The 12,811-nt window shown below is 41.9% G+C and overlaps 1 protein-coding gene across 2 annotated transcripts in view; it reads right to left on the reverse strand.

Moving 5' to 3' along the window:
- Window positions 1-12,811, reverse strand: part of VIT (vitrin) — a 124,541-nt gene that overhangs the window by 76,535 nt on the left and 35,195 nt on the right. For both annotated transcript variants that reach the window (XM_086327460.1, XM_086327459.1), the window contains exon 3: window positions 10,669-10,734. In XM_086327460.1, the coding sequence (XP_086183586.1) occupies window positions 10,669-10,734 (66 nt within the window). The remainder of the gene's footprint in view (window positions 1-10,668; window positions 10,735-12,811) is intronic.

Here is a 12,811-nt window from a genome sequence, read left to right on the forward strand (position 1 = left end):
GGCAATGGGTCTGCTGTACTGATCTCAGAAGCAAAACAGGTACTGTCTGAGCCTCCACTTTCATGCAACATTGGGATCTTAGAGGCACAACTGCAGATATTTCTGCTCTAAGTTGGGTTTTCTGCCTGACCTAATAATAGAGTGATTATTGGATGATGTCACATACAATAAGCCAATGATGTAGAGGCCAAATCAAACTCTATAATCTCCTGATTATTTTCCATTCATCTTTTCTGTGAATGTGGTTCTCCAGGCAAACCACATCGCTTCGGGAAAACAAATTTCATCAATTAGAGAAGGCTGTTATAAGCTTGCCTCCTGGCTGTTAATGAGAAAGAATTATTATAACATAAAAGCACTTATGCATAAGCAGTTTTGATCTGAAACTTAATTTTGTCGGATTGTGATATTCAACTAGAGTAAAATTCTATTTTTAAGAAAATCATGCAAAAACGTTAATGAAACAAAATGACCACCAAATAAAATTTTAAGATGAAAGCTTCCTTCTCCTTGATCCTGACACCAGTGACCAGATCATGTTAATTCTTTCTTGGCAGCAAATTCTTCTGCAAAGATTCTTTTCCGTTTTGCTTAAACAGTCTTTGACTATGTTGAATCTTTTTTTAAAAAAAAATCTATGTTCCTGAAGTATAGTTGGTTTAAAATGTCATGTTAATTTCTGTTGTACAGCAAAGTGACTCAGTTATACATATATATATATATATATTCTTTTCAATTATCATTTCTCACAGGATATTGAGTATAGTTCCCTGTGCTATATGGGAGGACCTTACTATTTATCCATCCTGTACATAATCGTTTTTTAAATTTTTTATGTATGTATTCAGGCTGCACTGGGTCTTTGTTGCTGCCTGGGCTCTGCCCTGGTTGCGGTGAGTGAGAGCTACTCTCCGGTTATGTACTCAGGCTTCATGTTGTGGTGGCTTCTCCTGTGGAGCACTTGCTTAGTTTCCCTGAGGCATGTGGCACCTTCCTGGACTAGGGATCAAACCCACGTCTCCTGCATTGGCAGGCGGACTCTTTACCAGTGAGCCAACAGGGAAGCCGCCATCCTATACATAATAGTTTGCACCTGCCAACCCCAAATGCCCAGTCCTTCCCTCACTCACCTCCTCCCTCTTGGCAAGTGCAAGTCTCTTCTCCATCTCTGTGAGTCTGTTTCCATTTCACTGATAAGTTCATTTGTGTTGTATTTGAGATTCCACATATGGGTGATATCTATGATATCTGTCTTTCTCTGTCTGACTTACTTCACTTAGGGTGATAATCTCTACATCCATCCATGTTGCTGCAAATGGCATTATTTTCCTCTTTTTATGGCTGAGTAGTATTCCATTATATATATAGGGACACACCACATTTTCTCTATCCATTCATCTATTGGTGGACATTTAGGTTGTTTGCATATTTTGGCTATTGTAAATTGTGCTGCTATGAATGTAGGGATGCATGTATCTTTTTCAATTACAATTTTGTCCAGATATATACCCAGGAGTGTGACTGCTAGATGACCATGTTGAATCTCTGGTCAAAAGCTATAAGTACCTTTTTGCTGCCTTTAGGAAAAATTCCAAAATCTTTAAGGCCTTTCCATAGTCCCCTCCATGGGGAGTGTTGGGGGTTAAATAAGTATTTTCCCCTTTGTATAAAAGATTTCTCAGGATGCAACAGTTGAGGGAAACCTAGGATATATGATGAAAATGGTTTATAAAGACAAAGCTAGTTACAGACACTTGCCTCAATAAACAAATCCAAGCTCCAGCTCTAAGCATGTCAAAAAGCCTATAAAGATTGGTCCTTCTAGCCAGTGTTTTTGTCAGCCTTGAGAAAACACCTTCATCCATACACCACAGATAAAAGAGTGATTGAATGACAGAGGTTAATATGCCTGTGGTGACACAGCTTTTGGGCAATTGCAGAAATTTGTATGTCTAAAAATAACCTACTCTTTAAAAAATTTTTGGCTGCACCACAAGGCATATGAGAGCTTAGTTCCCTGACCAGGGATAGAACCTGTTGCCCGCAGTGTGGGGTGTGGAGTCTGGAGTGTGGAGTCTTAACCACTGGACCGCCAGGGCTGTCCCTAAAAGTAACCCACTTTTAATTTAGAAAGAACTGTAATAAATAATTTTCACTTGACTCTTACAAAACTCTGAGAGGCATGTTGTCCTTATTTTCCAGAGAGAGAAGTTTGCTTGTTCAAGCTCAGGTGCCAAGTAGCAGAGCCAGGCCCTGAACCTGTGCCCTGGGGCTCCAGGCACATAGCTTTGCCAGCTCCACTTGGTTGCTTCTCCCACTACTGAAGAGAAGAAGCTAAATTGTTGCCTCCCTGCTCTAATCCTGCAAGGCTTTTCTGAACTTAAAAATCATTGGCAACCACTAGTGGGTGAATACAGGAAATGTCTTAATAGGTTGTCTGTGTGGGTGTGTTAGTGTGCATTTGTGTGTATCTGTACACAGCTGTGCATTTATCGCGAACACTTGCAAGGCAACTCTTCTAGTGCAATTTTCCTTGCATTCTTTTTGGCATCCTACTCCAGTACTCTTGCCTGGAAAATCCTGTGGATGGAGGAGCCTGGATGGCTGCAGTCCATGGGGTCGCTGAAGGTTGGACATGACTGAGTGACTTCACTTTGACTTTTCACTTTCATGCATTGGAGAAGGAAATGGCAACCCACTCCAGTGTTCTTGCCTGGAGAATCCCAGGGACGGGGGAGCCTGGTGGGCTTCCGTCTATGGGGTCGCACAGAGTCAGACACGACTGAAGCGACTTAGCAGCAGCAGCAGCAGCAGTAGTGGGTGAATACAGGAAATGTCTTGTAAATAGGTTGTCTGTGTGAGTGTGTTAGTGTGCATTTGTGTGTATCTGTACACATCTGTGCATTTATCCCAAACACTTGCAAGGCAACTCTTCTAGTGCAATTTTCCTTGCATTCTTTGTCTATTACTTCTGAGGATTGCCATAGTAGAATTTATTCAACTAAAATTCTGTAGCAGAGAGTTGGCCTTCTTTCTCACCTACACACCAGAAGGAGGACTAGAAGTTAATCCACGTCCTTTTTCATGGTTTGAGAGAGGGCACAGGCACGAGTCTGTGTGAAGACACTCGTGTTGGAACCAAGTGTGTTCTTGGTACCAACACCTAAAGAGCAAGAAAACATTGGGGGTTACTTACCAGTTGCTACAGCTGACAACATATGAGCTCAGTGAGGAAGCTGTGTGTGTGCTATACCAAATCCTACACTCACAGAGGCGTCTGTCTTCAATAGCTCCAATACTATCAATAACCAAGTCCCAGAACAGTTACCGGAGAAGGCAATGGCACTCCACTCCAGTACTCTTGCCTGGAAAATCCCATGGACTGAGGAGCCTGGTAGGCTGCAGTCCATGGGGTCACTAAGAGTCGAACACGACTCAGCGACTTTACTTTCACTTTTCACTTTCATTGGAGAAGGAAATGGCAACCTGCTCCAGTGTTCTTGCCTGGAGAATCCCAGGGATGGGGGAGCCTTGTGGGTTGCCGTCTTATGGGGTCGCACAGAGTTGGACACGACTTAGCAGTAGCAGCACCAGCAGCAGAACAGTTACCTCCTCATACTGAGGTAGTACCTCTGGGAATTATCCACCCCTTCAAGGTCGATTGCAAAAATAGTTCCATGCTTTACATGGTATTAAGGTTAACTTACTGGAGAGAACTAAGTGAGTAAAAGGTAATACACTTCAGCCCAAGCTAAGACTATTTCAACAGACTCCAGTATAATGGAAATATTTCAGAATGTGGTTTCACTGCCTGCAGGGAATATCTTGCTGTTGTTTATCTTGCAGACTGTTATCTTCATCATGTAGATTTCCTGCTCAGAACACTCTCAGTGTCCCCACCCTCTAAAGAATGGCAAAGAACAAAGCTTCTCAGACTGACATTACCTAGTCCTAACCCATCTTCCAGCTGCATCTCCCATGATGCCCCAACAGTCAAGCCAAATCATGCCACTCACTATTTCCCGATGCCATCTCACTCATGATGTATGGAAAGCCTAGAAAGCCTTTCCACCTATCTCTGGCTGTAAAATTCCATTGATTTTTCATGTCCTATCTCAAATACTCCTTCAAGAAACCAGTATGAATCCTATCATATGTGTGTGCTAAGTCTTTTCAGTCATGTCTGACTCTCTGTGACCCCATGGACTGTGGCCCACCAAGCTCCTCTGTCCATGGGATTCTCCAGGCAAGAGTACTGGGGTGAATTGCCATGCCCTCCTCCAGGAGATCTTCCTGACCCAGGGATCGAACCCAAGTCTTTGATGCCTTCTGCATTGGCAGGTGAGTTCTTTACCACTGGTGTCACCTGGGAGCCCTTTGAATCCTATTGTAGTCCCCTTATTATTCTTTTGTAGCATTTACCACATTTTGCTTTATTTTATAGTGTTTTGTTTCACTGCTGTTGTTCTGTTTCATTCTGCTGTTTATCCATTCATCCAGCAAATACCTAATGAGCACTAATTATGAGTTCATGGTGATTTTGATCTAGTTGAAAATACAGATTACATATATATATATACACATATATATTTTTTAAAGCTCTTATAATAATGTGCAGTAAGTCAACAGTAGAGGAAGTGTAGCGTACCCTGGAGCCATGTAAACTGGTTTTTGGTGTGTTGGCAGTGGCTGTTGGGTCCAGGAAGGCTTTCCTGTGCACAATTTTATTTTACCCTATGTGAGATCGGGTGCTCAGTAAAGTCAGAGACTTTGCAGAATGGGCAGGCAATAATGTTTTGGAGTTAATCATCACCACTCTCACCTGGGTAACACTATCTCATCTGACCCCACTTTAGACTAAGTCCGATGCTTCTGGAGCTCTCCTGGGGCTTCCTTACATGTAGAAATGCTATGGAAGAGATTTTGCAACTTAAAAGCTTTTCTCTCTCTAGCATAGGAACTCTGCCAGTCAGGGACTTTGCTAGAGCTGTTCCCCATAACTTATGGGGAAAAGTATGATGTGTTTATTACAGTATGGGCTAAAAAGCTCATAAGTTGAAGAGAAAGCCTTTTTTGAAGGTGAAATCTACACATAAATGAAGTTAATCCTTAAAATCCACAAGGTATCTTGACTACTTTAGGAGAAGAGTTTCATGAACACAATTAAATCCTTCAACCTTTATTTGTAGTCTTCAACGATCAAGAAAAATGCAACCGCATTTTGGCCATTTGTTAGAAACTGTGTTACTAGGTTTATGCTGATTAAATATGTCAGTGACGTGCCTGTGGGTAAGGTTGGATCTATGGCTCCAAAACGTAGCAGGAAAATGAGAGCCTTGAAAAAGTCACCTGTGTAAAAAACTTGATAAAACTCTCATTTTGTTCAGAATGGTAAACTTTACTCGGCACCATACAGCAGGTTAATTTACTAAGACATTTGTGTGCGTGTGCTCAGTCATGTCTGACTGTGCAACCTCACGGACTGTAGCCTGCCAGGCTCCCTTGTCCATGGGATTTCCCAGGCGAGACTACTGGAGTGAGTTGCCATTTCCTTCTTCATACTCACATGCTTATTTTTATTGTATTTTCCCCTCTTACTGTTCCAAGGAGGTAGTCAGATTTTTGTGTTCTCCTATTTGGGGCTCATGCTTGCAAGAGAGAGGGCAGGGGTTACCTGGCAACCCTCCCTCAAGGCTTTGGGAATTAGGTACTCTAAATCCTTCTTGTTTGAGGGATTAGGCTTGGCCAGTCCAAAGAGTGATGGAGAGAAAATGACCTTCCACGACTGGGAGGTGGGAGTGAGCGGGTAGGTCCCAGTAAGGGAAAGGCCTCTGTTCCCTAACAGTTGCCTTGGGTGAGCATCACTTTGGGACAATACCTGGGGTGGTGCCCCTCTGGGTAGAACCTTAGGCATGAGGCTTCCCCACATTTCCAAGATCCCACCATTTATGAAACAGGTGAGCTATTCAGCTTCTAGGAGTAACGTGGGTTTGGACACTGAGCAGTGCAGGGGCTCTCCCTGAATGCTGTAGATTGTACAAGGCTCCCGAGGACTGGAGCTGGGCAGGAGGAAGCCCACTCATGAGGGAATTTTAATGTCTCAGCCCTTGGCAATTGGCAGTTCGGAATCACACTTGATTTGATTTATAAAGTAAGGTCATGTGATAAGCCAAGTGACAGAAGAAAATTGTACCCAATACAGCTCTGTACATGACAGCAAAATGCTGGCCTGGAATGAATGGTCATACATGAGTGGGAGGAGCAGGGCTGCAAGAACTAGTTCCACTGTTTTTATCTTTGCTTTCCCTTCTGTAAAACCCCCATGTGAGATTATTTTCAACACGTACTACCTTCTTGGTCCAAAGGTCCGCCAATGAAGCTGAGCAACATCCAAAGGGGCCCCTGGGAGGCGATGGGTAGACCAAAGAAATGGAAGAAAAAAGAATTGAGAAGAAAAAGAAATGAGAAAGCCGAGGAAGTAAGGAGAGAAAGTGACAATTACCTAAAGTAACGGTAACCCTCTGCAGAGACAGGAGATACACAAGTGTGGCCCAAGGTCTCAGGCCAAGTCAAAGGAAGAAACTCCTTTTCCCACATTTCCTCTATTGTCCCACATCTCTTTTATTTCCTATTTCGTCAGCACTTGATTATCTTAGCACCTCATCTGCTTCTAGACAACAGATATTGGGTTAACCAAAAAAAGTCATTCGGGTTTTTCCATAAGATGGTACAGAAAAATCCAAATGAACTTTTTGGTCAACCAGATACTTCATTCCTAAATTCTGGCTAGTCTGGGACAAGGCACTGGGAAGGCATCTGGGCTTGAGCCTCACAGAGACCTGAATTTCAGATCCGGCTCTGCCAACTCATGGCACCATGTCTGATCACTAGATCTTCAGGAGCAGAAAGTAGTTCTACATGCAAATTGGTGTCAGTAAACTGTCCACTGAGCAAAACTCTCAGATGACCTCTCCCTTGTTATCTTACCTTGAGCCCTCTGGGTGGTGAAGATTTTTAGTCCTGAATAAACACTGGGGAGAACTGAGGGTGGGCCAGGAGAGAAACAGAGTGCACTGAAAGAACCGTGGTTTCACATTTGTGTCTATAAGCAGCCCTGACCTTATGTGCATCTAATCTAGTGTCTCTCAAATTTCACCAGGCATCAGAGTGCAAGGTCTCCAGACTTCTGATCCTTAGATACTTAGCTCCAGAAGGAGCTTAGGGCTCTCTGGATATACAAAGACACAGCAGGTACATGCATTTGTCTTTCCTGGGATTAAGATAAGTTGTAATTGTTCTGTCTTCCACTTCACTGTTGGTGTGAAATTCTGTCGAGACTTGGTAGGTACTTTCATCCTATCTGTAGACACATGTCTATGTGTAGTACTGACTCACTAATATATTGTGTTCTCTCTCTTCTCTCTTCATATATTTGGAAGGGATTTTGTTGCTTTTTGCTGGCAGGATTGTTTTACTTCCCTAACACAACCCTAATCATTCTACTCTTCTTTGAAAACCATCCTCCCAGCCTATGCTGCTGCAGTTAGAGTTTCTCTCTCAGGGATTTGAAATCAGGACTGAGAGACATGGTCCGCATGAAGCAGAGTTGGCGGGGGGTGGGCTGGGCGGGTGGGGGCTTGGGCAGTGAGGCAGATATATAGAGAGGAGTAGCGGCACCAATTCTTGGGGTCTTTCTGCCTGGGGTACAGTCCCAGTGAGTTCCATCTGCCCTTCCAGCCTTGGGTTCTACAAGATACTTCCTGTCCTGCCCAAATCTCCTTTTTTTTCTTGCGTAAATTGCCCTTGGATTTCTGCTGCTGCTACTGCTGCTAAGTCGCTTAAGTCATGTCCAACTCTGTGCGACCCCATAGACGGCAGCCCACCAGGCTCCCCCGTCCTTGGGATTCTCCAGGCAAGAACACTGGAGTGGGTTGCCATTTCCTTCTCCAATGCATGAAAGTGAAAAGTGGAAGTGAAGTCCCTCAGTCATGCCTGACCCTCAGCGACCCCATGGACTGCAGTCCACCAGGCTCTTCCGTCCATGGGATTTTCCAGGCAAGAGTACTGGAGTGGGGTGCCATTGCCTTCTCCTGGATTTCTGCTAATTGAGCCTAAATAACCTGCACTGAAATGCTCCCCATTGCCCTCATGATGAACTGCAAATTGCTGAATACAGTAACAAAGCTCTTTGTGATCTGGTGCCTGCTTACCCCTCCATCTCTCATCTCAACACATCTGCCTCCCGCTCTAAACTTCGGTGATACTAAACTGATTTTTTAGCTCCTTCTGTTCTTTAGGCCTTGGAGATGCTTTTTTTCCTTTCTAACACTCTTTCTCTTCATGTTTGCCTGATCAATCCCTATTTGGCCTTCAGATATCAGTGTTGGCGTGTCACTTCCTCCAGGAAACCCTCCCAGATACATAACTTTTTTCTCTATATTCTTGGAGTACCTTTAGCTCCCAAGGCCTAGCATATATATAAGACATCATAGTTGCCTGGTGACTTGCCTTTCTTCCTCTCTAGATTTTGAGCTCTGTGAGGGCAAAGTCTGAGTCTCAATCACTGTTGTATCTGAGAGTTTAACAGTACCTGGCACCAAATCAGTACTTGTCAAATGAATGAATGATGTGCCTCTCTTGCTATCAGTCACCTGCCCCAGTGGCAGATTAACAACGTTGAATAGAAAAAATGAAAATTACTTTGGGCTCAAGCTGTAGACTACAATTTGGAAATACTCCTGAAGTAAAGAATCAGATATCACCATACTTTGGGAATATCCTATTACTTTCCTTGTATCTATCTTCCCCCTTTTTAATGACTGTGACAGAGTTTCTAATTAGAGAAAAAACTTCATGCATATATTGACTCAAAAATGCTGTCTCACTAGGGAGATTTTGTGAATAAGGTTAGAATTTAGCATATCAGAAATTCAATCCATTTGAGATCTCTCTAAGAGGTTTCCCCTTGGGTCGTTTAGCACAGACTTCCATAGTCACTGAAAACTGTTGTCATGGTAATCATGGAATCTTTCATGATTTTTGTATATGAGTCAATGAAGATACTGGAAACAATCCAAAGGAATTCATACTTGGGTGTGCATTTGTTTCCATATTAACCCAATCACTGTTTTGAACACACGTCTGCCCCTGGGCCAATTCTCTTGGCTCTCAGCCTTGACAGGAATAAATAAACAACTAATTCCTTTTTAGTATTTCAGGCTAGGAGGCTGTGGATGGCTGCCCTTTTGGTCTCATTTCAACAGGAAGTCATGCACAAACGGCTTAAAGGAACAGAAAAAAAAAATGCTGCGTGAAACATCTCTTCTTCTATTTCAGAATTTTAATGTTGCTGATTTCAAGGCACCTAAATCTAATGCCTAAACAGAAGTTTCTGTTGTAGAGAGCACAGAACACTGAATGTACCTCAAGTCTTTCTTTTATGGTCCTTCTTAAATATACCTTAATCCAAGCCTCCATCGAGTCTACAAATTCACATCCAGGTAGTTCAGTGTGCTCAGAATATTTGAGTGTGAGATTTCCCATTTCTGTCCCATTCTGCTAGTCCCCCCACCCCCACATCTATTTTCTCTCCTTTCCTAATAATAGAACACCTTGCATTTAGGGGGCATGTAGATTCTTGAAATCAAGAGCTTTCTATTCTCCCTGAATGCTGGTCAATGGTATTTAAGTCGAAGTGGTGTATTTGACTTCCTGGACTTATCTTTAAAGGGAGTAAATATGTCACCTTCTTCATCCCTTCATACTGACTGGAATGTGGACATGCTGGATGGAGCTGAGGTAGCTATTTTGGACAATGAGTTGAGAGCCATGTTGGGAAAAGCAGAACGGCAAAATAGAAGGAGTGCGGGTCCCCGAAGATTGTGAAACTTCCATAAAAGCCTAGACTATGTTTATAGGAGAGAGAAAGGAACTTCAGTTGTATTTACTCTATGGTTATTTTGGATTTTCTGTTGTCTAATCTTAACTAGAAGCCAAAAATGAAATTAATTATTTCTCGTATCACTGATGGGGTGTGAATTTTTTTGTGAGATTATCCACTGATCCCAGGGCATGCTGGAAGGTGGGCAGCTTTGCTGGATTTTTGCATTAGCCAGACTGAATTTTCTGGTGTGGGGAATTGAGACAGCATTTCCATGGCAGAAAAATGCCTACTTCAGATTAGTCATAGAGACACAGTGTTGTCTGGCTTTGTATGTACATTTTGAATTTTTCTAATATAGTGAAACATATCTACCCTAAAATAAGAACTTGTATTTCAAATGCTTTTTGGAATAAAATACAACAAATAATGGACTTCTCTGATGGCTCAGTGGGTAAAGAATTCACCTGCTAATGCAGGAGACACAGGAGACATCGGTTCAATCCCTGGATCAGGAAGAACCTCTGGAGAAGGAAATGATAACCCACTCCAGTATTCTTGCCTGAAAAATCCAATGGACAGAGGAGCCTGGTGGGCTACAGTCCAAAGGGTACTAAGAATCATAATTAGTCTGAGTGCAAAGTAATTGGGATAAGAAAATAAAACTCAACCCCAAAACAAACAAACAAAAAAACCCTAAACTTTCCAAATTAACTGAGACGAGTGTGACAGTCTTCCACATGGAAGACACAAGTCTTGTACTAGTGAGGAATTGCAGCTTTACTTACTGAATTTGGGCCTTTTCATTTTCTTCGTCATTTCTTGATTAGATTGTATTCCGGTCACCAGCAAAACTACATGAAGAAAATGCAAAAAAATCTGATCAGTATTATTTCACTAGATACTTCCTCTCTTTTGACCTTTTTACTTGCTTCAATCACATGTTGAAGTATTCTCATTAGTAAAACTAATTTCCCCTTATTTTATGGTTGAGGAAATAAGATGTATCATTTGTGCTTTTCTCAGCCTCTGCTGAAAGGGCCTTTCAAAAATATCTCTTGGCTATCTGTCCTTTGTTTTGCTGTCTCTAAATTTCACCACACCAACTCCACCATCTTTACTTTTCAAAGACAGGAACACAGGTCTAGAGAAGCCCACTGCTCTGCTGGGACCCAGGAATGCACGACAGAGGCGAGATGGGCGCCCAGGCCCTTCCTGTGCTCTTTCTTCTGTTCCACGCTGTTTCCTTTAAGCCTTGTGTTTTTAAAATATAACATAGACCGTTTTTTCCTTATTACCGAAATAATAGATATTGCTGGTAGAAGAGTATAAAAAACGCACAAAAACAGTACTACAGAAAATATAGAGGAAAGCAAAAGTGTAACGTTTTCAGGCTTTTCTGTGTGTGTGTATTCATGTGGGTGCTTTTAAACAGACTTTTGATGATGCCTATACTGTTTACAAGGTGTCATAAACGTATTGGTTTGGCTAAAGAGTTCATTGGCATTCTTGATACCATCTTATGGAAAAATCCACACGAACTTTTTGGCCAACCCAATATTTCTACTTAAAGACATGTAGAGACCTTTTTTTTCCCCTGTCATTCAACGGTCCTCCCATAATAATCTTAACTGCCTGCAAAATATTGCAGTGCACGGATGTATCATAATTGAGCCAACTCCTTATTTAATATAAATAGCTTCCTCTTTGCATGGATTTCTTATTATTTCCTTAAAATAACATTCCAAATACAATTTCTTGTCTGAAAGATATGCCCACTTAAATTTTTGACATGTATTGTGAAAATTTCTCAGAGCAATTTTTTATTAATAATCTCTGAAAATTCTCATTCCTCTGTACCTACACTAATTGTACTGGTAAACAGAAAAGCACATTTTTCCTTTCAAAAGGCTGCTCAGTCTCTATTCTTTTTCCTTCCTCTCCAGGAATTCTTCTACCTTACCTACCCAAAGATGGTACTGCTGTAACTTACTTCCATTTTAGCCACTCTTTTGAGAAACCCATTTTCTGGATGCAGTTGGGATTTTGGAGGTGAACATGAGGCAGTAGAATAATTAAAACAGGCATTTTACTTCCTACTTTCTGTGCCTTTTAAAATGTTTATTTAACAGAGCATAGATGCTTGATTGAGGCATAAATCAGGACTTAGGAATTCTTTAATTGGCAACTGTCTTTGAAGAAAAAAGTGGCAATGTCACCAAGTGTTGATTAAGAAAAATTTTTATATATCTTATGATTCTCTAGCTGGGCTGTGCCAGTAATGTACCTCCTGAATTATCCCCAGTTCTGACTGCTTAGCACTCGTTGAGGCCTGGACAGTTGACATACCATGTCCTCCAAGAACAGAACCATAAAAGAGAACTGAGTGAAAACCAAAGATCTAGCCAAGCAGGATGAAGGCAGACATTTTTTAGGTGTTATTTACGTCTGGGGTTTGGGTGGGTGTGAGTGTCCTGGAGGTCTGATTTTTATAGTAGTCTCTGTGTCATTTAACTCTCTCCGAAGACCGCATCTTCATTTTATACACAAAAATAAATAGCTAGAATTCTAGAATTTAAAAAAAAAGGATAATAAATATATAGGAAAAATGATGCAAGTTAAGTAGGAAGAGCTAAATAGTAATAAGTTTGGTTATCAGTTCTTGGTGGAAAACCAAGTTCTGTCCTTCTGGGGCTGTGTGCCTGTGGCGAGTGGTTTATATGTCTCAGTATCATTAGGACTATAAATATTTCAGTAAGACCACCCCATCACTCGCTTTTGCTCACCCAAGACCCTCCAGGCTTAAAACATGCAGAGCTGGGTTCACTTTTACAGCAGTGGTTAATAAAGTCATTATTTGCAGTGGCAGACAGAGGCCCTCCCCTCAGCTTAGATGCTTGTTAATTAAAGCTGCCCAGAAACCACTCCTCA

This window comes from Bos grunniens, chromosome 11 (assembly GCF_055505025.1).
Source record: "Bos grunniens cultivar Pamir isolate PY7600 chromosome 11, Bosgru_T2T1.0, whole genome shotgun sequence".
In the NCBI taxonomy this organism is placed as follows: Eukaryota; Metazoa; Chordata; class Mammalia; order Artiodactyla; family Bovidae; genus Bos; species Bos grunniens.